This window comes from Nymphalis io, chromosome 24 (assembly GCF_905147045.1).
Source record: "Nymphalis io chromosome 24, ilAglIoxx1.1, whole genome shotgun sequence".
Classification (NCBI taxonomy): Eukaryota; Metazoa; Arthropoda; class Insecta; order Lepidoptera; family Nymphalidae; genus Nymphalis; species Nymphalis io.
This window is the reverse complement of record NC_065911.1, coordinates 5,387,217-5,415,105: the sequence shown is the minus strand read 5'-3', so window position 1 is coordinate 5,415,105 and position 27,889 is coordinate 5,387,217. Positions and strand designations below refer to the sequence as shown.

General features: G+C 33.3%; 1 protein-coding gene across 4 annotated transcripts in view; it reads right to left on the bottom strand.

Moving 5' to 3' along the window:
- The window catches only part of LOC126777816 (ankyrin-3-like), a 131,723-nt gene that overhangs the window by 33,918 nt on the left and 69,916 nt on the right, over positions 1-27,889 (bottom strand). For all 4 annotated transcript variants that reach the window (XM_050500988.1, XM_050500985.1, XM_050500984.1 and 1 more), the window contains exons 16-17: positions 25,136-25,229; positions 24,657-24,762 (exon numbers count right to left, since the gene is read on the bottom strand). In XM_050500988.1, coding sequence (XP_050356945.1) covers positions 24,657-24,762; positions 25,136-25,229 — 200 coding nt within the window. The remainder of the gene's footprint in view (positions 1-24,656; positions 24,763-25,135; positions 25,230-27,889) is intronic.

Below are 27,889 nucleotides of genomic sequence, written 5' to 3'. Positions count from 1 at the left end.
TATTTTTTTTGTAATAAACCTATAAATTATAGTATTAAATATTTTATATTACCTGTGACTAATTTATTTTAAAAAGGTTCAATAACAAAAAAATGGAATAAAATACTTACATACACTTACATATGACATACATACTATGTATGAAATATATATTTTTTTAAATAATTGTATTATTTTACGTGTAAAAGTTTATCTTTGAGCCAACGCTATTACTAACGCCATCTATCTAAGGTTTCCGTAAACGTAAACTTATCCAATGCAGTTTGATGCGGCGCTTAAAGATGGCGCTGCTGTACCGTCAATCATATTTACTGCTTTAACATTTCAAACTTTACTTCAATTGTATATTATTTCTGTTTATGTCAAAAATTAAAAAAATTAAACTAAAGTCAACACTATATTATAATAAAACAAAAAGCGAAATTCCAATAGACATCGAACAATGAAATGAAATTTCAAAATGGACTTAATAAAATCGTTTCTGCTGACTTTTAAGAGGCATTACCGTAAAAAATTTAGAAGGGGTATAGTGATTTAAGACCATCCACATGACATTTTGCTGGCACTAGTCCAAGAACACAAACGGAAAACTGTAATAAAAGTCAAAATTGAAGCTGTAAAATTCCCTTTGAGAAGGATAAATTTATCGTATCCAACTACGAAAACGCTAAGAAGTGTTACTGAAAACTGTTTCTCCTAACAAAGGTATTTTAATCTCAAATTTATTGTAACTAGCTCAGTAAGAATCCAAAGAGATAAAAGATAAAAAAAAAGATTAAATATTTAAACTGTCTTTGTATTTATTACCAAAGCGTCTTTTTAAAAAATCTCAAATCAATTCTCAAATTTCAATTCGCGCGTATATATTTGTGTATTTTATATATGTATTTTTGATTGAGTGATATCTATGGAGTAAGTATATATATTTTATAAACCGATTTTGACTCCAAAGTTGTACCATTTCAGTTTTATTACTAGTAAGCATCGTTTATTATTTATTTAAATCGTACATTCAGGCAAAATACTGAAGACGGTCATTATTATTTTTTAACAAAATATTTTTCCGAATTCAATTTAATATATCAATCAACTTTTATTTATACTGTTTTCCTAAATGAGTGTGACATTCAACCGTACTATGCATCATGCAGGTCATAACCTGAAACGCCCCACAGGCATACGATATCAGTGATTTGCATATGGTTAGTTGAAATATATAAAAAAGAAGGTTAATATACTAGTGAAACGTATATCGCGCGTGTTTTTTTATAAGATATTTTGTTATAATATAAATATTCATTCCACTAACTATATTATAAAAATGTTTATGTGTGATTTATTTGAATATTATCTTAATAGTTGTAGTACAAGGGTACTGTTAGTATGTATGTAGTGTATATATGTAGGTAAGTTAGTACTTCTGATTAGTCTAAAGGTTGATTGGTAAAGAATTCCTTCAGACGTACTTAATGTACGCCTTTTGTACCAACTAAAGCCTACTCCAATCGAAAGTGTAGCTATTATAAACAAACCTTATATTTTCCTATTCCATATGATTTGCTAATAACTCGGCTATATCATGCACTAAAATTGTTCTCGATTAATGTAATATATTTATTTATAGTACAATACTATTTCACTTAACTACTCATATCCCCTTTAGTTTTACTACCAAAGTTCCATTAACGATTTCGCCGAAATTCTAGACGCCATTTTTTCGCGAAAACATAATAAATATCCATAATAATATTCAAGATCTCGACCAATGATATTGCGTCAATAATTCAATGTCAAATTTGTTTATTTGTCTTCATTCCTCTTGTGGTTCGAATACATACACTATTTAGGTATAATAGTTTTTTTTTTAAAATAAATAAATATTTCGAAAATATAAAAACTCTTTTCACAAACCTAAACTAGAGAATAAAATTTTAAATTATTATTTAAAATAAAGTAAAATTTTAGTCAAAACAGAGAGAGAGACTCGACTATCAAATTAGTAATAATTATTTAAGCAATGTACGATAAATAAACGCAGGTTAAAATACGTAAATAAAGCCTTGTTTATACAGGTAGAACAACCCTAGTAATTGTCCCCGATTGATGTCCCACTTTATTAATATCCAGCACCAGCTCTACGCTTTGCACTATAAATAAATATCTACTTTCTTACATCAATGCCTACTAGTATTATGGTACACGAGACCAATAGCCGAACCAGTCTACTAAGAAAATCCAATATTGGCTTCGTCTAAATAGAGGCAATTCACATTGTATTTTCTTTAAGCCATTCATTAAACAAAACTATTGAAATTGAACGATTTCTAGCACAAAAAAGAAATAAGCCTTATATGGTCTATGTGTTAATTACATTGCATTTTTCAATTGAATGACTTAACTGGTGGTATTGCAATTTTATTCCTTTGAAGCCTCGATTGTTCGTAGTTTAGTACAGTATAATGGTGCATTTACTCGTAGCCAATAACCGAGTCAAACCACTACGCCAAGACGTTTTTTTTTTTTTTTATATAGAATAGGAAGGTGGACGAGCATATGGGCCACCTGATGGTAAGTGGTCACCAAACGCTCTTAGACATTGGCATTGTAAGAAATGTCAACCATCGCTTACAGCCAATGCGCCACCAACCTTGGGAAGAGGAACTAAGATTTTATGTCCCTTGTGCCTGTAATTACACTGGCTCAATCACCCTTCAAACCGGAACACAACAATACCAAGTACTGCTGTTTTGTGGTAGAATATCTGATGAGTGGGTGCTACCTACCCAGACGAGCTTGCACAAAGCTCTACCACCAGTAAAGTGTATGATGAATATATTAAATACCTCGATGGTATACCTCGTTTGGCTATGTGGGTGTTACTATATTGGCACATAGGATTAATATTTTACCAACTTCAAGCTCAAGTTAGATACGAATTTGTCTTATAAACAAAAAGTAAACGTCCAAAAAAATTGCCGAGTTTTTAGAATTTTCGAGATCACTTACGAGAAAGTGTCGGAATGAAAAGAATATTGAAAAATACGCGAATTTAATTTTCTGAATAATATTTCTATAAATTTCAAGACCTTGCGGTTAAATAATGGCATAGATTATATGAATAACAATCAAGCAACCCATCAAATATTCCACTGTCAAACAATAATTCTATCTATATACGAACGTATTGTGTTATTTTACATAGCAAGGTTATAATGTTACAACAATATGTTTTTCTTTACATATGTATAGTTGTGTACCTTGTACATCTCAATATATAAAATATGCTACAATCCTCGTTGGTTTAGTGGCTACGTGTTAGAGTGTAGAACCGAAGGTCCTGGGTTCAAATCCTAGGTCGGACTAATAAAAATTTATTGAGTTTTTCTGTCGAAAATTCTCAGTAGCAGCCCCTATCCTGGAAGTTGGAAGTGTGTACACTCCCGTGCCTCGTAAAGCACGTAAAGCCGCTGCGCATGAACTCTTTCCGGTCGTGTCGGATTGCCGTCCCATCGGATTATGAGAGTTAGGGAGCAGAGTGTTCACCAGTGTTTCCGCACACGCTTGTGCACTATAATATCTCCTGCGCAGTTGGCTACTCTCTCTTGATATTGGCCGCCGTGGCCGAAATCGGTCTGGAGGACATTATTATTTTGCTACATTATATAATAAATATGTACATATAATATATAGGTTCTTAATAAGTAAACATAAACAACAAACATCGTCTATAACCGAAGAGCCATTTGGCTTAATTGACTCCATTAGCGGAAACATCCGATGGGACGTGGCCAATTAAAGATGCAATTAACATTATAAACATTTTGTTTATTTTACAGATATTTCTAACGCTTCCGTGTTAAAAGAAATTATTGATTTACGTTATTTAATTACTTTATGCTGATAATTCTTAGAATCGAAAACAAAAATTCAATTAAGTGTTTTATTTGCATTAAGTTTACTGCGATAAAATAAAAAACTAAATCTAAAATTAAACAATTATATCACTTTAATTGATAAATAAAGCTTAACAGGAATAATTAATAATAATGTAATGCATTCTAAGTGACTTAAAAGTGAATTTGTATCTGTGACGATACAACCTGCATGTGTCTAATTTCATCGAAATTCTGCCACATGTGTATTCCACCAACCCGCACTGGAGCAGCGTGGTGGAATAAGCTCCAAACCTTCTCCTCAAAAAAAAAAAAAGGGAGAAGAGGCCTTAGCCCAGCAGTGGGACATTTACAGGCTGTTACTGTACTGTACTGTGACGATCGAAAGCAATGTTTAAATAATCACACCTAAACATAAATTTAATTTAAAACATGAAAATTTGTTATTCAATGTAGTATTTATATATACTACATAAACACTCAAGATACTTTAGAATATTCCAATCAAACATTTATTATTCATGTTAAAATTAAACTTTAATTTTCCGGTAATAACAGATTACCTTCAAGCCGCTCAAGAAGTGTGAAATAATAATATCCTGGGACATTTTTTCACACACGGCCATCTGATCCCAAATTAAGCTTGTACAAAGCTTGTGCTATGGAAACCAGACAACTGATATAGTACATATACTATTTTTTTTTTGTAAATACATACTTATATAGATAATTACACCCAGACTCAGGACAAACAAACATGTACATGCACACAAATGTCTGTCCTGGGTGGGAATCGAACCCACAACCTTCGGTGTGAAAGGCAAGTATCTACCAACCACGCTAACCGGCTCGTCAATAAACCATATTATTTTACATAAGATGATATATTTACATGAAAAAAAAGCTTAGATTGAAGATTTAAATTTAATTCATAAAACAGTTTAAATTACTAAGGTTTTTGCAAAGTTATTCTCGAAATAGTTTAAATTTCGAACGCACACGGTAGTTTTCTATTTAACTTATCGTGTAAATAACGATTCTAAAGCGCTTTAAAGTTTACCCGTTTTTCGTACCGAAATACATATATCCTATTACTGGTAATAATATATTACTGGCTCACTCATCCTAAATACCAGAAAAGAGCAAAACATGACATTATAAAGTAGAATAGCTCATGAATGGCTACAACACCTTCTCAGAAGAGCTTTCTCTGTTTCCATTAAGGTAGCCAGTTTACCGAGCTATTCTCGAAACTGACATATGTTTAACTTCAGACGAAAAGTTACTTATTATATTTATTCTATTTTTATGAAATAAATAGGCAGACATGCAAATGGGCCATCTGATGGTAAATGGTCACAACCGCCCATAGACATTGGCGCTGAAAGAAATATTAACCGTTCCGTACATCACCAATGCCACTAACCTTTGAAACTAATATGTTATGTCCTTATGTCTGTAGTTCCACTGGCTCACTCATGCTTCAAGTGAAAACATAACAATACTAAAGTTATCCAAGCTACAAGCTTTGTGTAATAATATAATATATTAATTCGTATATGATACAAATTCGCGTATACTATGTTTCATACAAACAGAAAAATAAACCATGAACAGAAATAATCCTATACACAAAAAACATTACTTGTTTTATGCGAAGATAATTACGCATCATTTACAATCAAAATATAATTTATTCAAGTACCATATAAACTTTTGAATCGTTATTTGACAAGATAAATTAAAAGTATCGGATATATCGAAATGTATATAATATCAACAAAAACCGACAATAGACTCAGTACTTGGTTACATTTATCAGCAAATTGATTTATATAAATGTTAATTAATTACAAGTAAAGCTAACTTTCAAGTCAAATAATAATTTCCTATTAAAAAAACTAAAATTTTCAACGTATATTTTTTTATAATTTCTTTATATTCTCATGTCTGTTCATATTTTATTTCAGATCAGCCTTAACTAACTTTGTTTGATTCAATTGATTGGTAATAAAATGACGTATAAATGTTTTTTATCATCTACAATATCAAATCGATTTCGAATCCAATTGAGTTAAAATTGTATATAATTGCTGATGGCATTTGCTTCATGCTTTGTGTTTGCATTCTGGCACCAACGAACGATAGCGCGCAAGTTATATCAGATAATATATATTAATATTAAATGTAATAAAGCTAAAGAGTTTGTTTGAATGCGAAATCAAATGCAAAAAGATTAATTTAAAACTGAATGGTAATTTCAGAGTAATTTCTGCAATCTTGAGGATCCCGAATCTTGAGGAAGGTTATAGACCCGCCGGTGCAGAAACGTTTAAAGCGGTTGAAGCAGATAGTTGTTAATAAAATGAAATAAAGAAGTATCGCAACACATCCCAGACATTTTCTTGAAAACATTTAAATATTGCTTACATTTCTAGTCCAAGAAAGTACATAAATAATAAGAAGACATGATCTCTGTAATTATAGATCTTTGTGATTATAGCAATTACAATCAATTACAAAAAAATAAAAATAAAAACAATTTGAAAAATTATAATAATAATGATCTGCGTTTTTTAATGTTATCACTACATTATATAAAAAAAATATATTTAATTTGATGCATGAGTCATTCAAACAAAAACCTTACTTCCTCCATGGAGCACTATGATTACATCATCAAAATAATTGGCCAATCAGAGCGTTTTGTTGTTACAATTATCTCTAACCGCAACCTTCAACTATTAGTATACCATAATTATAACCTAAATTTGTATTTAATTGAGGCAATTCATGGCTGTCATATATATATATTTAAATTTCGAACACCTGATAAATAAACATATACATGAACAATTAATAATTAATATACTATATAAAACTCGTAACACAGACATTTATGTTATCTACAAGGATATATAATCATACAATTACGTGTCGACGACCAGACTAAATAACTATACATAAAAAGCTGAAATGTCAACACAATATTATATATAAAATCATATTGGAACCCAATTATAAATTTTCTTTTGCATTGCATATCAAACATGAAAGATGTAAGTTAGCATAGAAGTTAGATTTCGTAAGAACGTCCAGGTAATTGGTGATAAAGTAATTTGCGTTCATGCTTCATTCGTTCTTCTTCAAAGGGAAATATAGCAATATTATTTTTGGAAGTAGTGTGTTTAATATATGGTTATTTTATTTTGGGTTATGATACTAGAGGTGAAATTAAACTCTTTATTGTACACCAAAATACAAACAATATAATTATAAATTATAACTAGCAATACATAATACGTAATATATAAACGTCAAAATATATTGATCAATATTAGATAAATATATACGACATACAATCGAATATAATAATTTAAAATTAAATACAATGTCGTTTCAGATTGACTCCGAGACGCGTCTTATGATGTTTTCTCATCGTGATAGCTCAAGGCAGCTGTAGCAGAATTACGTGGTTTATCTCTTTTATATAAAGTAACGGAATCCAGTCGGCAGTGCCATTTTGTAAGAACTCACTTACATTCCGATGAAAACATAAACATCTTGGAATATGTAGCTCGAGAAAAAAAAACTCATAATAATAAATTCGGTGGGTACTTTGCATATTTATTTGTATTACTTGTAATTGTTTTTATTTATTTTTTAAATGAAGACGAAATGCTACGTATTAGATATTTTTTTTAAAGTCGATAACGATTACGGAATTATCAAACGGTTTAGGAATCAATGTACCTCAAATGAAGCCATTTCATGCCTTAAACGTGCCGCCCACATGGGTCACGTGAAATTTCTACATTCTTAAATATTGTAAGTAAAAGATTTTTTTTTCAAATAAAATTGGTAAATGTTTGGTTGATATTATTATATTGATAAAAGATTGGTAAATTGGTAATATTTGAGCGTACAAATAAACTTAGCTGAAGGCTTTATAATATTAGTATAGTTACAGAATAGTTAATGTTAGACTGCGTTAAGCTTACTTTCTTAATCCACACGTGTACACTTAGTTTCACGAAGTTCCACGAGACGGTAAGGCACTGACCAGATGCGGTTCTTGAGGTATTTGATACTATATACGCAAAGTTGCGGGCGCTAAAGGGAAATGCGGTGAAACTGACACAGGATTTGAAACCGATACATCGTCTGATATTTTAAGTACTCGTATAGTATTTCAGTTTATTCCATGTCTACGTGTTGAACCTATTATTTTTATTAGTTTTCGCGTAGTGGTAGAAATTCGAAGATTCATTATTGAAAATTTGACATTGATTAACTTTCTCCGCAAAATAGGAGGCCTCCTGCCTTAGCCCAGCAGTGGAACATTCACAGGTTGTTACTAACTTTTTTTTGTACTTTTATAGATAACACTAAAACTCGATAACTACTAAACAATAAAAAAGAAAATTGTTTGACAGACAGGAGCAAAAGGTATTGAATTGGTTTTTCTTTGCCTATTTTTATACATTTGTATCTTGCAGTAATAAATATGAATTAAATTTATGTGCGCCTTCTATAGTGAGAGGATATCTGGTTCATTTGTCGTCTATACAATCGGAATTCCGATTCAACGGTTAAATTGAGCTGGCGTCCTATGAATGTACCAGTTTTTTTCTTTTCGAAAGGACTTGTTGCTGTTGGCCAAACTGGCGTCGACAGCTTCACCGGGCGGGGGATGTACCAGTGCTGGGCAACGGACTGCTTTACTGTTCAAGAAAGGGTTCGAAGCTTGCGGGCTGGTACACGTGGCAATTTTTATCCGCCACATCCGAGTTACCCCAAGATGTTTTCCTTCACCGCCGAGGACGAGATGAATTATAAACAGAAATTAAGCACATGAAAATTCATTGTTGCTTGCCCAGATTTGAACTCGGAATCAACGGTTAAGATACTCGTATTCTTGCACTGGACCTAAGTGATAAACAGTGAACAATCATATCCAGAAGTGCTGTTCAATAAGAAACCATTTTTATTCGTGAAATGTTGAAAACAACGTTACGCTGTGTTAATGCGTGTATCCTTCAAATTTCATAATTATTATAGTCAAAGTCGTGTCTCAATTTCTGTCTTTTTACGACCGTATACTGAGGAGAGTTTTGACTTTCGAGTTTCCTATAATAGAATAGCCCTAAAGGGCTTTACATAAGTTTATTGGTAAATTATCGCCTTATTATTGCAAAGCGCAAGTAGAGACTCGACTCATGTACACGTCTAGACGAATTACACGGATGAGATGGTTCATTATGGCTGCTTCATTGTTGAGAATATCGTCCGAGACATTTATTACTTCGGTAAACATACTTTAATTTCACAGTAGAACCTTCGTCGGAATTGAACCTACAATTTTGATTAATACACGTGTTCTATTTTTGAATGTAAAATTAAGACTTCACAGTCAGGGTATTTTTTTTGTTTAGATCAATAATACTGTTTCATTAAATGTGATATAACTATATTTACGTTTTCAATCATTTAAACACAGAATAATATTGATAGTAGTTTGTTTTATTTTAAATATTTCTCAGTGTTGTTGATATTTGACTCGCGAACATGCTACAATAATAATTTAGATTAATAATAAACTTACGAAACAGACGTTGCAAATATATGAATACTAGCTCAGCTGTTATTTGCCTGCTTGACTTAGCCTAAATTAAAAGTGTAATCATATTTGATGTATTGAAAATAATTGAATTAATTATCCAGTCTTATTTACCGGACTTTCCAGAATGCGTTGACCAATTATTGTGTAATAAATTTATTTTTTATCTAATGTTAATGCGTCTGCTCCATTATTGGACGGGAACCGTAATCTTCCAGAAATATATCGATAATTTATTGATACATAAGATGAATATTATTAGAATAGACGGTTCATTTAGTTGTAAGCATACTACGAAAAACACTAAAGCTAATTCTATTTACGACCCAACTACGACCAATGTGTACAAATTTACAATACGATACTCAACTAAATCCAATTAAATTAAATTCAGTAACGCTTATGCGGCGCAAATATACCATTGCTAACTATTAATACTGCAAACAGTGCTAATATTAATTAAATTAACGTCAAAAGATTAGGCTGTTTTATTTATAAAACTTGTAATACGAACGGCTCTAGCGTAACTATCTGATGGAAACTTGCAACCTACATCCAGCGAAACAGGTTCCAGCGTAGAGATAAGGTTGTACAGCGATCGCATCGATCTAAACTATACCATCACGGTAATATGTCATTTGTGAATTAGGGAAAACGATACATAATCGCTTGGACGTTTTTGGCATTTCGTAACGGAACAATAACGCGAAGGACTTAGGTCGGACCTCTTACATCACTACGCAGTTGAAATCATCGCCATCGAATATATTAATATAAAGGTCAGAAAATATTTTCGATGCTGAATCATACGTAAACATTTGTGGTTTCTATTGTTATTCCGTTCGGTATTTCGACAAGTGTCATGTGTCGGATGCTTGATGACTTATTGAATTATTATTCGCTGTGTATTTCTTTGAATATCAAATCGAATTCATTTTCAATAAATACCGAATAACATTCTTTATCTGTCTTGACTGTGTCAGATCATTTCGCTTATCGGACACAGCATGTTCAGTATTCTAGATGAATCTCACGGTCATGAACGTTATTTATGTAAGAAAAATAAAGTTTTTTACATTATATATAGACATCAATTTGTGGCAATGACCTGAATAAAAGGGTCGTATCAAAAATGTAAATAAAATTTCAATGTTATCGTAAATTATGTTAGTCACTGAAATATCAAACTTTATAAACTAATAAAAAAATATATGTTATCTATGGTCAAACATTGCCTCGATTTTTAGCTATGGAACATTCCAAACTTCCATTGATGAAATCTGATTGATTTGAAAACCGTTATAATTGAAACTCTGGACGTAGCGATTACGAAAATAACCTGCATTTGCGTGTATACAGAGCAAAACTTAAATTCCTGCCAATAATACGTTTTGGCGGAATGCCGAGACGTCTTGAATCCACAAATTTGAAAAAAAAAACTTTCATTTATGGAACATACCCGATATTTATTAGTTTGAAGTTCAGTATGTCAGTATACCGGCTTTATTCACAGAACAAATCTTGTATCACTGTTTGTATCACTGGTCGAACAAAGGAACAATCAACAGAATCACAGTTACATCACCGAGAATTCGAAGAAATTAGCGAGTTTACCGCTCTGAATCAATTAGCGGTCGCGTTAAAATTGACACTTGGCTGCACGCGAACGATACGATAACACATTTATTTATTTTATTAAGTTTGTATGTTTATTATAAATTGATTGTTTAATTGTATGGCGTGGTCGTGATAAACGGTAAGAGGTCGCGACGCAACTGCCCGAGCTGTATCATTGACGCGCCGTCTCACGTGCGTTGAACATTCGCATGCAAAAAACTTTTACATAGAGTTCATACTCTAACAGAATAATAATACGGTCAAATATGGGAGTCGCATTTTCAAAATATAAACACGTGCATCGCTATGGCAACACGCACATGGCGATGACAAAAAGTAACAAATACGACGAACAACCAATAAAAACACATGTGTACAAATTTCTTTTAAGTATAATTTAAGAAAACAATTTATTTCTAAAGTATAAAAGTGAATCTCAATAGATTATATATATATATATATATATATATATATATATATATATATATATATATATATATATATGCGTATGTATGTATGTAAGTATTTGTACACGATTTACAACCCGTTTTAAACTTTCTTTATCGTAAAATAAACGAAGGTATAGCGATTTCGAACACTTTTTAAAGTTTAAAAAAATATATTAAATTATCGATAACAATAAAAACATGATTGATTAAAGAGTATACTATTACACGCTGTTGTGAAAAGTAAGATAACGGCTTATCTAGTAATAATGTACGATAAAATATTAAGTAATGTACGTAGTCTAGTTGGATCAATGAATAAAATACGTTGATAATATTGATATACAGGACACGCGATCAAATAAATACCAAAATATATTTCATGATATATTCCACATTATAAATAAATTAATGTTAAATCATTGTATATGATTATCCTGGAAATAACGAATGTTTTCCCCAATCAGGTAACTTATTTTATAAACTTTTCAGGACGAGCTGAACAATGCCATTTCTATTCATTCATATGTCTGAGTTCCAGGGAATAAATATAAAACAACGAAATTACGAGTTGATCCGCTAAATTCGGCTTCGATGACGTCATTCATACCTATACTCTTTCTCGTATGCTATTATTTATACTTACATGAATCGTAATATACATATGTATTTGTTATATCACAACCATTGGGCATGAATTAACCGGAACTTAGTTGTATGGTCTGTAGTATTTGTTTTTTGTATATTATTTATATAAATTAAGTCGTTATCAAGCAATTAATTGATTTTTTTTTATATTTGCCGGGAGGGCAAATGACTCTACTCCACCTGATGGTAAGTGGTAGTAGAGTCCAAACGCGAATTAGTTTGTTAGAGAGCCGTGAATGATGAGAAATGATAATAATTGTCAGCTCGTAAGCTACTGAGCTGTTCTATCAGAATTATTTCCGATATATGCACGATGTTTACCTTCAAAACTGAGTGCGAAGTGAACTATAAAGGTAAATGAATCACGTGAAAACTCAGCCGCCAAGATTGAAGCCCGCGGTCATAAGAATCACACATTCTGACTGGATCCCATAGGATTATAAAACCGTTCATTTTTTTTTATATATAGAATAGGAAGGCGGACGAGCATATGGGCCACCTGATGGAAAGTGGTAACCAACGCCCATAGACATTGGCATTGTAAGAAATGTTAACCATCGCTTACATCACCAATACGCCACCAACCTTGGGAACTAAGATGTTATGTCCCTTGTGCCTGTAATTACACTGGCTCACTCACCCTTCATGCCGGAACACAACAATACCAAGTACTGCTGTTTTGCAGTAGAATACCTGATGAGTGGGTGGTACCTACCCAGACGAGCTTGCACATAGCTCTACCACCAGTAAATATACTGTAACACTACCAGTAATTTTACTAACAAAGTTATTACAACTTCGCAGACTTTTAAAATGCTACTTTTTAATGCAAATTCATATTGAATATGATAGATAATTGAACATCTCGACCAATCGTCAAATCGGTCACGAAGATGTTTATTTGTCTGGTTGAAATAGGCTGTATGTATATAGAGTTTTTATATGCTGAAACAGCCCAGTGGTTAGAACTCTAGTATAATTTCTGTCCAGGATTCGAGCAGTTCTAAACCTTCTCGAAAAGGAGAGATAACTTACCAGCGTGGTACATTCACAGACTGTTACGTGTATAACTTTATCTGATGATGAGTGAACAGGTTATGTGATCGTAAATGACCTTCAATTATGGAACATGGATCATGGACATTGTCAAGGTAAGAAATGTATACTATTCCTTTAACCATCAATGCGCTAGCAAGGAATTTAATATACCAACAAGCATATTAGCTTGAACATGCTCATCGGTAATTTAAAGATGAACATATTCGATATTAATTCAACCATATTAAGTAATTACTCTTTTAAAAATATTAAGACTTACAATCTAAAAAGTTCTCATAAAACGTATGAAAACCGTTCCATCCCGTTGATGCTTCCCCCTCATACGTCAACGTTATTATTAACAGATCAAGAATCAAGATAAAAGTTTAATCGTTATCTATTAAATGGTAATTGCTTTATAATGTATGGCGTCTGCTCACTTGGTGGAAGAATTATAATAATTCTATATCATATATATTATACATAGATAGAGACCTTATTTAACACATTCTATCATATATCTTATAAAATCGTTTCTTTTCTGATTGACTTTTTTTTTTTTTTTTATAGAATAGGAAGGCGGACGAGCATATGGGCCACCTGATGGTAAGTGGTCACCAACGCTCTTAGACATTGGCATTGTAAGAAATGTCAACCATCGCTTACATATCCAATGCGCCACCAACCTTGGGAACTAAGATTTTATGTCCCTTGTGCCTGTAATTACACTGGCTCACTCACCCTTCAAACCGGAACACAACAATATCAAGTATTGCTGTTTTGCGGTAGAATATCTGATGAGTGGGTGGTACCTACCCAGACGAGCTTGCACAAAGCCCTACCACCAGTACTATGACTATCATATATAACAACTGAGTATAGAAATCTGAAATATTAAACATAAGTTAATTTTACAATGTAAGCGTCCGGAAAAAAATGGGAATAGGACTTACACAATAATAAAAAAATGTGAAACAATATGGGCAGGTATAGACATAGACATAGCTTGCAAAATTCGCAGGCTGAAGTGGCAGTGGGTTGGTCACGTATGTCGTAGGACCGATGGCCGTTGGAGCAGACGAGTCCTAGAGTGGAGACCGCGAATCGGCAAGCGCAGCGTAGGGCGTCCTCCAGCCAGGTGGACCGACGACCTTAAGAAGGTGGCGGGCACCAACTGGATGCGGAAGGCGGAGGACAGGGAGCTTTGGCGCACCTTGGGAGAGGCCTATGTTCAGCAGTGGACAACGATTGGCTGTTGATTGATTGATATTGGCAGGTAGTATATCATATAAAATAATACGGTGAAATTGAAATGATGATGAAAATCCTAAAAGGAGTATAAAACTTCTTAATTGACAAAAGCATTGACAAAAAAGAGACTTCTTAATTGACAAAAGCCTTGACAAAATACATGAATAGAAGATTATATGTGATTTTCGTTACACTATTTGGTAACAAAACCGTGACATTTTAAAACATGTTTCTCATTTGTTGGCGACAAGCTTGTAAATATATATCGCCTTTTATATATTCCACTAATATTAACATTTATGTTCGTTTCACTTTCCAAAGAGTGATTTTCTCACCATTTATTACCATAAAACAATGGTACAATAGTTGAGCGCTAACCATAGCTAATATAGTCACGAATTAGTCGTTATATAATTATTTTTCATCGGCTTCGGTATTAAAATAATATTAATGCAAGTCCACTTGTGTATGTGTTGTTTTGGTGATAAATAGTTTTTTAATTTGAATTCATTAGTTTTTTAATTTTGTTATTAATTGTATCTATATAATATAAGTTTAGTTTAAAATGTTTTTTATAGTATAGGTAGGCAGACGAGCATATGGGCCACCTGATGGTGATGCCCATAGCCATTGACATTGTAAGAAAAGTTAACCATCGCTTACATCGCCAATGCGCCACCAACCTTGGGAACTAAGATGTTATGTCCCTTGTGCCTGTAATTATACTGGCTCACTCACCCTTCAAACCGGAGCAATACCAAGTACTGCTGTTTTGCGGTAGAATATCTGATGAGTGGGTGTTACATACGCAGACGAGCTTGCACAAAGCCCTACCACCAGTGAATGTTCATTTTTTTCTATTTTTTTTTATTATTTATCTGTATCTTTTGTTCTCTGCTTATTTTCTGTACAAATTATCAGTAAAACTTGATCGATTTATGTGTTATCTTTAAATTATTTATTATTTTGTACATTTGTACTGTTTATGTCCCGAACAAAGAATAAATAAATATATTATCACCGATTCAAGTTAATTTTATTGATTTGAAAGCTTTTTAAAATTAGAAATTCTCTTTCAAAACGAAGCTAATTTATAATGGAAATAGTAAATGAAAATTTTATTACATAACATAACATAACACACACACACACACACACTCAAACTGCAAAACCGCTACTGTGTAGAGCTATGAAACATTCATGTGTACTATTATTGTTTAATATATATAATATAAATAATAATATATAATATAGGACCAACGGCTGTACTTTCCTTCGAAGCACTGGCGAATGAAAATTGCCAACTTCTTAAATCAATGCTTAGAATTTTTGACAGACAAACCTTATCTGTGATAGGGCTTTGTGCAAGCTCGTCTGGGTAGGTACCACCCACTCATCAGATATTCTACCGCAAAACAGCAATACTTGATATTGTTGTGTTCCGGTTTGAAGGGTGAGTGAGCCAGTGTAATTACAGGCACAAGGGACATAAAATCTTAGTTCCCAAGGTTGGTGGCGCATTGGCTATAAGCGATGGTTGACATTTCTTACAATGCCAATGTCTAAGGGCGTTTGGTGACCACTTACCATCAGGTGGCCCATATGCTCGTCCACCTTCCTATTCTATAAAAAAAAAAACACTTTTATTATGCCGACCCAGGATTCGAAGCCGGAGCAATGGAATCTGCAACCTTATAAACTAGTCAACGATTCCGTTACCGGAATAGTTAATAACAACATATATTAACAATTTGTTTCATAAGCAACAAATTACAATTATAATAAATACACATAGTCTATTAATTATCAATTAAAAGAACACGTTACTCATTCAATCAATTGCAACTAATCAACCTTTGAACATATCGGCATATCGTTTGAATAAAGCTGAGGTATTTCTTGTTAATTGGGATATACATACGTCCTATGAACTATACCTATCTCTATTATCATATATATCTGATATCCTGGGACATTTTTCACACACGGCCATCTGATCCCAAATTAAGCTTGTACAAAGCTTGTGTTATGGGAACCAGACAACTGATATACTACATATACTACCTTTATTTTGTAAATACATAATTATATAGAAAACTACACCCAGACTCAGGACAAACAGACATGTTCATGCACACAAATGTCTGTCCTTGGTGGGAATCGAACCCACAACCTTCGGCGTGAAAAGGCAAGTATCTACCAACCACGCCAACCGGCTCGTCAAAATAAAATCGATATATCAACGCATAGCCTAAACCACTAAGGCTAACATCATAAAAAATTACATACTGGTCCCTTTTAAACAGTAGGTTGTATGAAAACTTTTTTGAAGGAAGATTTATGATTTGTTTTTAGCAATTCTGAATTTTGACGAGCGAAGCCGCAGGTAAAGCGCTAGTATAGTCTTTGAAGTTTGTCCTTGTCTTAGTATGGAATGCCAGGAATTATAACTTATATCTAAAAAATCTTTTAGTTATCAATAACATTAAATAATATTATTATTATTTAAAGTATGCAGTTTAATTAAACAATTATTTATTCTTATTCATATTCAGATAAATTTTATAAAAAAAAAACAACGGAATCTCCTTCTTTTTACTCCTCGTCTCTAAAAAAGTATAACGTTAAATTTTTACGTTGGTCTCAATGATCCTTGGTCTTATTTAATAGAGCAGTCATGAAATCAGTTAGTTACAGTTTTATATATTATTTATACAACGATAATTATATTCTTGGCTAAGACAAATCGGCAATAAGATCGTAGGTTGAGGTCGTGAGCTAGTATTTAGGTTATCATAGTTAGTCATTTGAATGAAAAACATTTTGTAACACAGCTAGGTACATAAAGAAACATATAAGAGCCATAATAAAAAAAATATACAAAGAATATTTCAAAATTAGAACGTTTAGGCTTCGAAATTGATAATATTAGTCAATATAAAACGATCGTTCGTTTAATTGTGTTTAGATAGTGATTAAAACTTACCCGAACGGAAAAAGGGTTCGATCCAGTACACCCAATTACACTGAAGCTTTTGGGATAAATATCGTCGTAGATGTTTACAGAGCGGCACCACGAACACGTCTGCTTAGAACTGTGCAAGTCTATGACATCTATTGTGTATAGATTAGATAATGACTTGGATCGGAGATGCATGGAAATGCGACAGACGCTGGTCTACAATTAGAGTGACCACATGTTTCGAAACATATCTTTTATGAATATGCCTAGTCTTTTATGTGCAATTGTTATTCATGAACAAACATAGATAATATTTTCGTTTTTTTATTAGTGAAAAACTCGTGATTGAAAATTTTATACGAGACGAAATCTGTCTGGTGGTAATAAAATGTATGCAGTGTAAAGTTGAATTAAGTTAACGCGAAAGTGTGTTAGTGTATTTACAATTTACATTAAAAAATGACTATTATTGATGCATTTCGAAATTCTTTATGGGTAACGAAATTATTCTTATTATTATCATATAAATGTATCTTAGAGCAGCTGTGCGCATTATGAGATTGTTTTCCCGACATAAAAATTATATAAATATAAAAATCATAAAACCTTTTTTTTAAACAAAATATGGTTAGTAACGTGGTTTTGCCTGATTTTCTAAAAAAAAACTATGTTTTGTGTTATATATTGTCATCGACATCAAAAATGTGTAAAATTTCATCTAGATCGATTGGCAGGGATTGTTTTAAAACGATTCTTGTGGACAACATGGCAGAACTAATAGATAATCGCATGGAATATGTTAATCTAAGCTTTATTTATCTGTATTCCTTCTGCCATTGGAATTCGCTATACATGTTATTAAACAAAGATCAATGATACACTCAATGCTATCGCTACTGTAACTGTACTGTAACAGTCTTTTCAGCCTCCTCTCCCTTTTTTAAGGAGAAGGTTTGGAGCTTATTCCACCACGCTGCTCCGATGCGGGTTGATGGAATACACATGTGGCAGAATTTCAGTGAAATTAGACACATGCAGGTTTCCTCACGATGTTTTCCTTCATCGTCAAGCACGAAATGAATTATAATCACAAATTAAGCACATGAAAATTCAGTGGTGCTTGCCCGCAAGCAATTGTGTTTTGTGTGTGTGCAAATGATCGTGGGTTAAGGTGGAAAAATTAATATTTTATATGTACTAGAAAATGATGTCAGGCAACAGCGGATATGCATTGTAATATGCAAGTTTCTATAAATAGTTCATATTTACAATAACGTTGCTTATCTAAATGTTTATGTTCAGGATCTTGCAGTTCAATATTATAAAGCTAGTACGCGACCACAATATATTATGTATTGAAATTATATATATATATATATATATATATATATATATATATATATATATATATATATATATATATGGTGTTTACAATAGGTAAGGAATGAATACACTATAAACTTATAAGATAAAAATGATCGAAACAAAACATAATAATAAAGAATAATAAGTTAATAAAAATGGTTTACCTTTGCAAATGAGCGTGACGTAACGAATAGGCTTTCGACTCAAATTTTTAGGACGATCCCGTAGCGTTGGTTTTCAGTGGGAGTACGATATTTGAAGTATTTTTAATTTTTGGTATTACTCTTAACATCTTTTAAAATTATATTTCAAGCCAATAGCATCTCTCACGATATATTTATAGTTTAATTACTTGTGTTACATTAGTTTTTAATCATAATCCCAAAATGTTTCCATTTATATGTAATCAGTCCAACATCTTTTTGAACTTGTTAAAAAGAGAGCCTTATGTGATATTGTACAAGTAATAAACATATATTTATAATATGATAAAATAAAGTATTTATATTCACAATGACATTAACTGCATCTCCCATACATAACAATAAGAAACAAATCTAATTCGTAACAACTTACGACACAGATGTACATTTAGAAGAAAAAAATATAAACAGCGTTTCACTGAAATGGTATTCGTAGGCAATTGACATGATTAAAAATCGCAGTCCACTGCAATTTAACGAGCATCGAAGTTACATATGGTGTTTACAATAGGTAAGGAATGAATAATTCATCGCTACATTAAGGACGGTGGGCCATTCAATTGATTTGCGTACAATATGGACATAGAATGCTATTTGCGTTTGTATTTTTAAAGTGTATAAGGCTTTCTATAGCTAAGTGGGTCAAAGTTGAATGAATTACTTTTAATGAATAATCATTGCAACTATTACTTCTTACTAGACACTATTTGATACTTTATTTTTAATTGAGTTGTACTCAAATATCAAGATATACTTATTTAAGTATTTACATAAGATATTTTATTTGTAGTTTATTTGTACGTACAGTATAGCTGAAATGTATTTTAACTCTCTTATAACGTTACTGCTCCGCTAACGTGGGTTATATAGTATAACCATTTTCAATAAATAGGTTTCTAGCGTAAAAGTAAAGCCGAGATGGCCTAGTGGTTAGAACGCGTGAATCTTAAACGATGATCGTGGGTTCAAGCAAGGGCAAGTACCACTGAATTTTCATGTGCTTAATTTGTATTTATAATTCATCTCGGGCTTGAAGAATCTCGGTGAAGAAAAACATCGTGAGGAAACCTGCATGTCTCTAATTTCATTGAAGTTCTGCCACATGTGTATTCTACTCACCCACATTGGAGGAGCGTGGTGGAATAAGCTCCAAACCGTCTCCTTAAAAAGGAGAGGAGGCCTTAGCCCAGTAGTGGGACATTAACAGGCTGTTAATGCAAAAGTATTTATTTAAATTAAATCTTGAGATTAGTGCGTTCAAACAAACACAGACTATACGTTTCTACCTTTCTTTTTTAAGATCTTATTTATTACTTGTCAGAAAAAGTGGTAACCGATAGCCTAGTCATTTATACATAATTGTATCCACAAATATATTGTGATATGTGTTAACAAAATTTGTTCTAAAGCTTAAAAAAAAATTAAAAAATTTCTTCAAATATCAAGATTTCAATTTTGTTTATCATAAAACCTTCATTTCGTAAGTCAGATTTCTGTAATGTTATTATATATAAAATGTTTTACAAGAGATTTATAGAACGAGTTGTATTTATTTGAATTACAAATATCGAACAAGTTATACTGAGAGGTCGATTTAATCTTGCGAAATACATGAATAATAAGATAAAAAAAAAAGAAACAAATACGCGTAGTACATATTGCAAGTCTGTATTTCGTAGATATAGAAAATACTCTTTAATGAATGTATAATTTATAATTACAGCTTAAAAGTACAAAAGAAAGCAGATTAAACAATTATGAACATTTAATTTTAAATTATAGTTTAACAAGTAATGAAAAAAAAGCCGAGATGGCCCAGTGGTAAGAACGCGTGAATCTTAACCGGTGATCGTGGGTTCAAACCCGGGCAAGCACCACTGAATTTTCATGTGCTTAATTTGTGATTATAATTCATCTCGTGCTTTACGGTGAAGGAAAACATCGTGAGGAAACCTGCATGTGTCTAATTTCACTGAAATTCTGCCACATGTGAACTCTACCAACCCGCATTGGAGCAGCGTGGTGGAATAAGCTCCAAACCTTCTCATCAAAAAGAGGAGAGGAGGCCTTTAGCCCAGCAGTGGGACATTCACAGGCTGTTACGGTTACGGAAGTAATGAAAAGTTTCATTAGTGGTACGACTTTTGATAGTGACCCTAACCTTGAACCCAGGAATTCGATATCTGCCTTTTCATTGGACACTAGACTAACGAGGTAGTTGATAAACATGCAAATAGATTTATTTTAACGTATTCGTATATTAAAACAAGGATAATAAGCGAACAATGGGTAAAAGCTGAGATAAGGCAAGATATTCATCCATAAGAAGCAATATTTGAAATTTATACGCCACTCGGTTTATGTTATTAATATACGATTTTTTTATTAAAACGTATAATATTTTCTTTCACTTACATTATTTTTCGATTCAAAAGCGCTTGCAAATATCATTTGGTGCGCGATAATTAAAAACAAACGATCCCTTTCGATTACTAAGAATCACTTGCTTTTAATAAATAACAGATAGTGTAAGTTATTAAGCATTCGTTAAGCATTCGAGTTAAAACGACGTACAAAAGAGCATTGTTGCTACGTATTAGGGGTTTATTTGTTGTTACGATGCAAATCGCTTACTTGTTAAGATATGCATCGACTATACCGAGTAGATTCGTTTAAATGATGTTATACTTTTCCATTTATTATCCCGTAAGTAACTTTACGTATTTTTGTAAAGTTTTATTAAAAAAATTATAGTAAGTCAAAGTCAAAACTATTTATTCAACATAGAAGCTTTACACTTAATTATTGATTGTCGTAAATCTACCACCGGTTCGGAAATAAGCACATCAGACCTTAGAAAAACCGGCGAAAGAAACTCAGCAGTTTTATTTTTATTTTTTTATATCCCATCCTTTACAAAAAGTAATATACAATAATAGCCGAATTATATATACTTTTTTTTTAATTTGAAATAACCTGGAAGCGAAGGCAGTAAAGCCAGTAAAGCCAAAAGAGTAAAGCCAGTTTACAAGGTCTGCAAATAGTTAAGTATAATTTATTAAAAGTTTTATTCCTGACTATCGCTTTCTGACTAAAGAACTATATAATAAAACCAAACAATCACTCACTAATTCTATAAAAATCTTTTGCGGAGAAACATTACAATGTTTTTTTTTATTATTTAGAAATAGAGGTAGTTTGAGCGTTTACGGGAATGCCGTTGCAAAAGAAATATCCCACAAAATAATTACTGAATATGCAGTCAATTGACAGGAGTAATACGTTTGTGTTTGTTCCTTGTGCAAATGTTATGACTATCATATTTACTCAAAAAATCTTTCACATTTTGCTGCACATACACACACATATATAACTTGCAGAAAACGTAATGCAAAGCAACAAGCTTTAAATATTTTACGACCTTTCCACTTACTATTTATTATAAGTGATGACGAATTTATGATGAACCCTAAGCGTTAGTCTAAATGCTAGAAACCTGTATTGCAGGGCGTAGCTCCTTCAAGTGACATGTTATTCATTCACTCAGAGCACTACTTAACTAGTTATGTAGGTACTTAAATAGTATATAACTTCTAAACGTGTGTTTGTGTGCGTGCAATTTGTATAAGTATATATGCGTGCGTTTTTTGTGTTGATGTGTTTGTTTGGAAGCAGGATATATATTTTTTAAAGTTATACTACTATTTTAAGATTTGTTTTATGTCAAATCAACTCCAATAATCTATATTTAATATGAATCAGTAACACGTCAAGAACCGTTAACAAGGATTAAATAACGAAAATCCTCAATTACGGCTTACGAATATGACAGTGCAGTAAATTAATAGCGACATAGGGTATTCGAGTTTTCATGGATTTTGTTCAGGGAAGTTTGAACTTTATTGCGATACCATAATGGCTACAATTGTTTCATTTTATTTTATCGTTAAAGAGAATGCTGTGTGGTCTGCATTTCACTTGTTGGCAATTGTCCAGTTTTCAATTTATGCACGGTTGGCGGATATCATTAAATTTAGTAGCGCTGCGAGCAGATTTAGATCAAAGTTTGCGCGTGCGCAACCTTTGGGCGTTCTTGTTTTCCACTGGTTGGAAATATACATTTTCATCGTAATTTTACCTACTTGTATGTAAAAAAATGTTTTTTTAGAAGCTTTCACTTAACTTAACTTTAACTTTACTGTTAGTATGTGTGCAAGAACGTTTGAAAACCGGTTCTATCCGATTTCAGTACAATGAAATATTGCATAAGCTTTTGGTGTTGGCGACAATTAAATCATACATATACAATATTTCATTCGCTTTAGTGTATTGATTAAATAAATTTGTCGTAAATATGTTACAATCTCTAAAACTAGACGGTTTTGTCTTAGCTAATAACAAGGTGAATATCGATCAATAAATTAATTTAAGCCGAGATGGCCCTGTGGCAAGAACGCGTGAATCTTAACCGACGATCGTGGGTTCAAACCCGGGCAAGCACCACTGAATTTTCATGTGCTTAATTTGTGATTATAATTCATCTCGTGATTTACGGTGAAGGAAAACATCGTGAGGAAACCTGCATGTGTCTAATTTCACTGAAATTCGGCCACATGTGAATTCTACCAACCCGCATTGGAGCAGCGTGGTGGAATAAGCTCCAAAACCTTCTCCTCAAAAAGAGGAGAGGAGGCCTTTAGCCCAGCAGTGGGACATTCACAGGCTGTTACGGATTACGGATTACGGATTAACCATTTATAATGTTTTTTTTTTTAATTTTTCAATATTATAATAATAATGTTCATAAATTGTTCAACGCAAATACGCAGACACAAAGCTTTGACAATATCGTATTAAAAATTAAGTCATTGCCTGAATCATAATTAAGTAACCTGTGCATACTTCTAAAGAAACTGATTGCCCATGGCTCTAATTTCTGCCCCTCACCTCAATAAGCGAGAAAACTCCATCAGTGACGTCATAGCGTTTATAGTAATCTACAGAAACGGATGGTTCTATAGCAACGAGCGCGAGCTTGTCCATCAGCTCGACTAGCCTTACACTTATCCTATTAAAAAATATGTCGTACCCGTAATCAGCTAGGGGAACACAAAACGTCAGTATACGTTTTAATATTTGCTATGACAGCGAACGAATAGAATAGAAAAATATTGTACACAAGTTGGTCGGTTAAATATCGAACACCTGACTGAACCGATAGCGCACGTGGTACGCGTTAAGAAATTTACATTCACCCCGGCACGGAACACAGTTTAATTAATTCAGTATTTTATTTTCACATGAAAATACACTGGTGTGTCTGTTTTGAACCAGCTAACTTCGGTTAACATGCACGTGTTTCAGCTACTGGACTGTCTCGGCTCGGCTATTATGTAGCTATATTTAATTATAATCAATTTGTATGTCATAATTTATTCCAATATGTCGAAGAGGTTGAGTGTACCGGTGTGAAAAACACGCTTTCATTATTATATATCTGATTATTTAGATTTTGTATGTACGTGTCTACTCCTTATTTATTTTACTTATAGTACGCATAACAAAGCGTTAAGTAAATAAACAAAACGATAAGGTATAGCGTGTGGCACTCACCGTCGCCGACGGCCTGGCTGAGCGTGTTCTCGGTGAGCGGTCGCAGCGCCTCCACGGCGCTGATGTAGCCGAGCCGGTCCGCCAGCGCGCACGCCGTCTGCCCGCTCTGGGGAGGGGAGGCGAGCGTCAGAATGGGACGGACAATCGACTAACCCTTATCGTGATTAATTGAGATAATTGCCGTTTATTATAAAATTCGAAAGTACACTTTCATATTAATACAATAATATATACTCAAAATAAAAAAGTATTCTATACCCGATTGCATAATAGAATTTAATATAAACTATCTCTGAGATAAAATTTCATGAAATCCCAGCCATTTTACCAAGCAAACAATTACGTTTAAGGTATTAGAGAAATTATATAATTAAAGAGAAGACGTAGACAATTTTCTAATAAGAAAAAATAAATAAAGTGAATCACTTATTTTTGTAACTGAATTAATATTTAGACAGTATAAAATAAAACAAGATTACCGCAGATAGAGCATTCGGATCGGCGTTGCTTTTCAGCAGAAGTTGTATGATGAGAGTGTGTCCTTGTTGAGCGGCTTGATGCAGAGGCGTAAAACTGATAAAAAATTTTTACAAAACTTTACGTTATTAAAGTACACTCTTAAAAGCAATATAGAATAGTAATAATAAAATATTATATTAAACCAAATAATTAACCTATAAAATTAACGTTTATATTGTTAAAAGATTGTTTAAGAAAAAAAAAATGTAAACAATTAAGAACTAGCCACAAGGCAATACAAGCCACAGGCTACGATTTGAAGTTAATAATTTCTTTGTACAAAAAAAACTAAAAAATTGACTAAATGTTGATAAAACCCCGAATACAAGGACGCGCGTCACACTAAACGACTTTCTTTAATACTATTTATAGATAAAGTAATTAAAATGAATTAATCAATTAAAAAGTTATTAAGGCACCAAATATACAGGATGTTCGTCACAATCACAACGCACTTCTTATTTATTGTTAAAGTATCAAATGTCTCGGTTGGAAACCATAAGAAGCCATAGTTCGTGCAAGCCGACACGTGCTAGTCTGAAACACGAGACGAACGAATTAAGCACATATTGTTTTTTGAATAGAGTACGGCGAACTCGTCTCAATCAGGGTTGAAGGGAGTCAATTAACACCTCTGGGTGGGTGTTCAAAAATGTCACGTCGCACATTTTTGCAAGATACGATATTACGGAAAATGTTTTTTTGAAGTAATAAATAATTTGAAAAATAAAATCGAATTATTTTTAATAACATTTTTTTATATAGAATAGGAAGGCGGACGAGCATATAGGCCACCTGATGGTAAGTGGTCACCAACGTCCATAAACATTGGCATTGTAAGAAATGTCAACCATCGCTTACATAGCCAAAGCGCCACCAACCTTGGGAACTAAGATGTTATGTCCCTTGTGCCTGTAATTACACTGTCCCACTCACCCTTCAAACCAAAACACAACAATGTCAAATACTGCTGTTTTGCGGTAGAATATCTGATGAATGGATGGTACCTACCAAGACGACCTTGCACAAAGCCCTACCACCAGTACATGATACTATTGTTAGTAAAAAGATTTTTTTATTCTAAGCCAAGCCAAGTACTCAAATTTTAGTAATATTCTCATACTTTTCATGCTTCATGAATAAATGTGATGTTTCTTTTAGTATAAATAATTAATTTGTTTTAAAATTTAATTAGTTACTACTTTTTTTTATTTGTATATTATGTGTTCCGTTTGACGTCTGAAGTCCATTATGAGAGTACATTGTACTCGTTCCGCCGCTGGCCGCTAGATGTCTCGGTTTTCCTTCCAAAAGTGACTGCTCAGTGGCGCCCTCAACTTATTTTGTAAAGTGTAGTTCCACAAGCCGCCATAATTTTTTGAAGTTTTTGCGTTGTTCTTCGAACCGCTCGCTTTAGCTGCTTATCGAAATTTGTCTAAGACGTTTTGAACTTTTGAGAAGTGAAGTAAAAAGTTCTGTCTTCGTTTTTCCTATTCGTGGTCGTGATTATTATGGAAATTAACGACCAAGAAAACGTGACTGTACCGAATAATTCGCGAAAACCGTCGGTTGAGCGCGAAATCGATTCCGCGCGCGGGTATCGTTAACGATACGATGTCGGACGGTGCTCTGGGCACCGCGCGTTTGACGGTTCGTTCTAAACGTTCATCGAGCTCTAGTGATAGTGATAGTGGCGAAAGTGTTGTGAGTAAGGAGTCACTGCAGCATACACCGAAGCGCGCGCGCCGCTCGCGCCACTCACGCCGCTCGCGCAGCTGCCTTTCATGCTCCACGGAGCAAAATGACAAATTCTCAAGTCTAGTATATATCAAGGCTCAAGTCAAAAGGGGGGACATAAAAGCCACAGACAAAGTAAACAAAGTTTTAAAAGTAAATGACTCGAGTGGTTTTGCAGAGGGTTGTTTAAGGCTCTTCACAAAGAAGTGGGCCGCCTTAAATCCACCACAGGCTATGTTAAAAATGGTATCAGGTGCCCGTATTCCTTTCATCCAAGCACCTCCATTAATTTTTCCAACAAAAGAAGTTTTGAAGGAGTACCAGACTCCAAAGTCAGCATTAATGTCAAACGAGATACAAAAAATGATTCAAAATCGAATTTTAGAGCCTGCACCCCCTACCCCAAGTTTTATTTCCCCGTTGTTTATCATAACAAAGAGTAACGGAAAAAAATTGGGTAATTTTCAATCTGAAAGCCCTAAATCGATACCTGACCCCAAAACACTTCAACTTGGTAAATCACCATCAGATGCCCAAGTTCCTTCAATCAGGAGATTGGATGGCATAGCTAGATCTCAGCCAAGCCTATTACCACTTGCCTATCAAAGTACAGCACAGGCGTTACCAACGCATCAGCTACGAAGGCAAATTGTGGCAGATGACCTGCCTCCCGTTCGGCTTAGCGGCGGCACCAAAAGCACAAAATGTTCGCATCTGTGACGAACTGGACTGCAGAAAAGCTTCGAGAGCAAGGACTCCGCCTCATCGTCTACCTGGACGACTATCTCCTGGCTCATCAGTCCAGAGACCAGCTGGAAGCCCAGGTAAAATTAACTGTCAACTTGCTAACCAGTCTCGGATGGTACATCAACTTCGAAAAGTTCATCGTCACACCGACAAGGTCTATAGAATTTCTGGGAATAAATTGGGATACTCAAATCAACACCAAATCCCTTCCCCAGGAAAAGGTCTCAAAG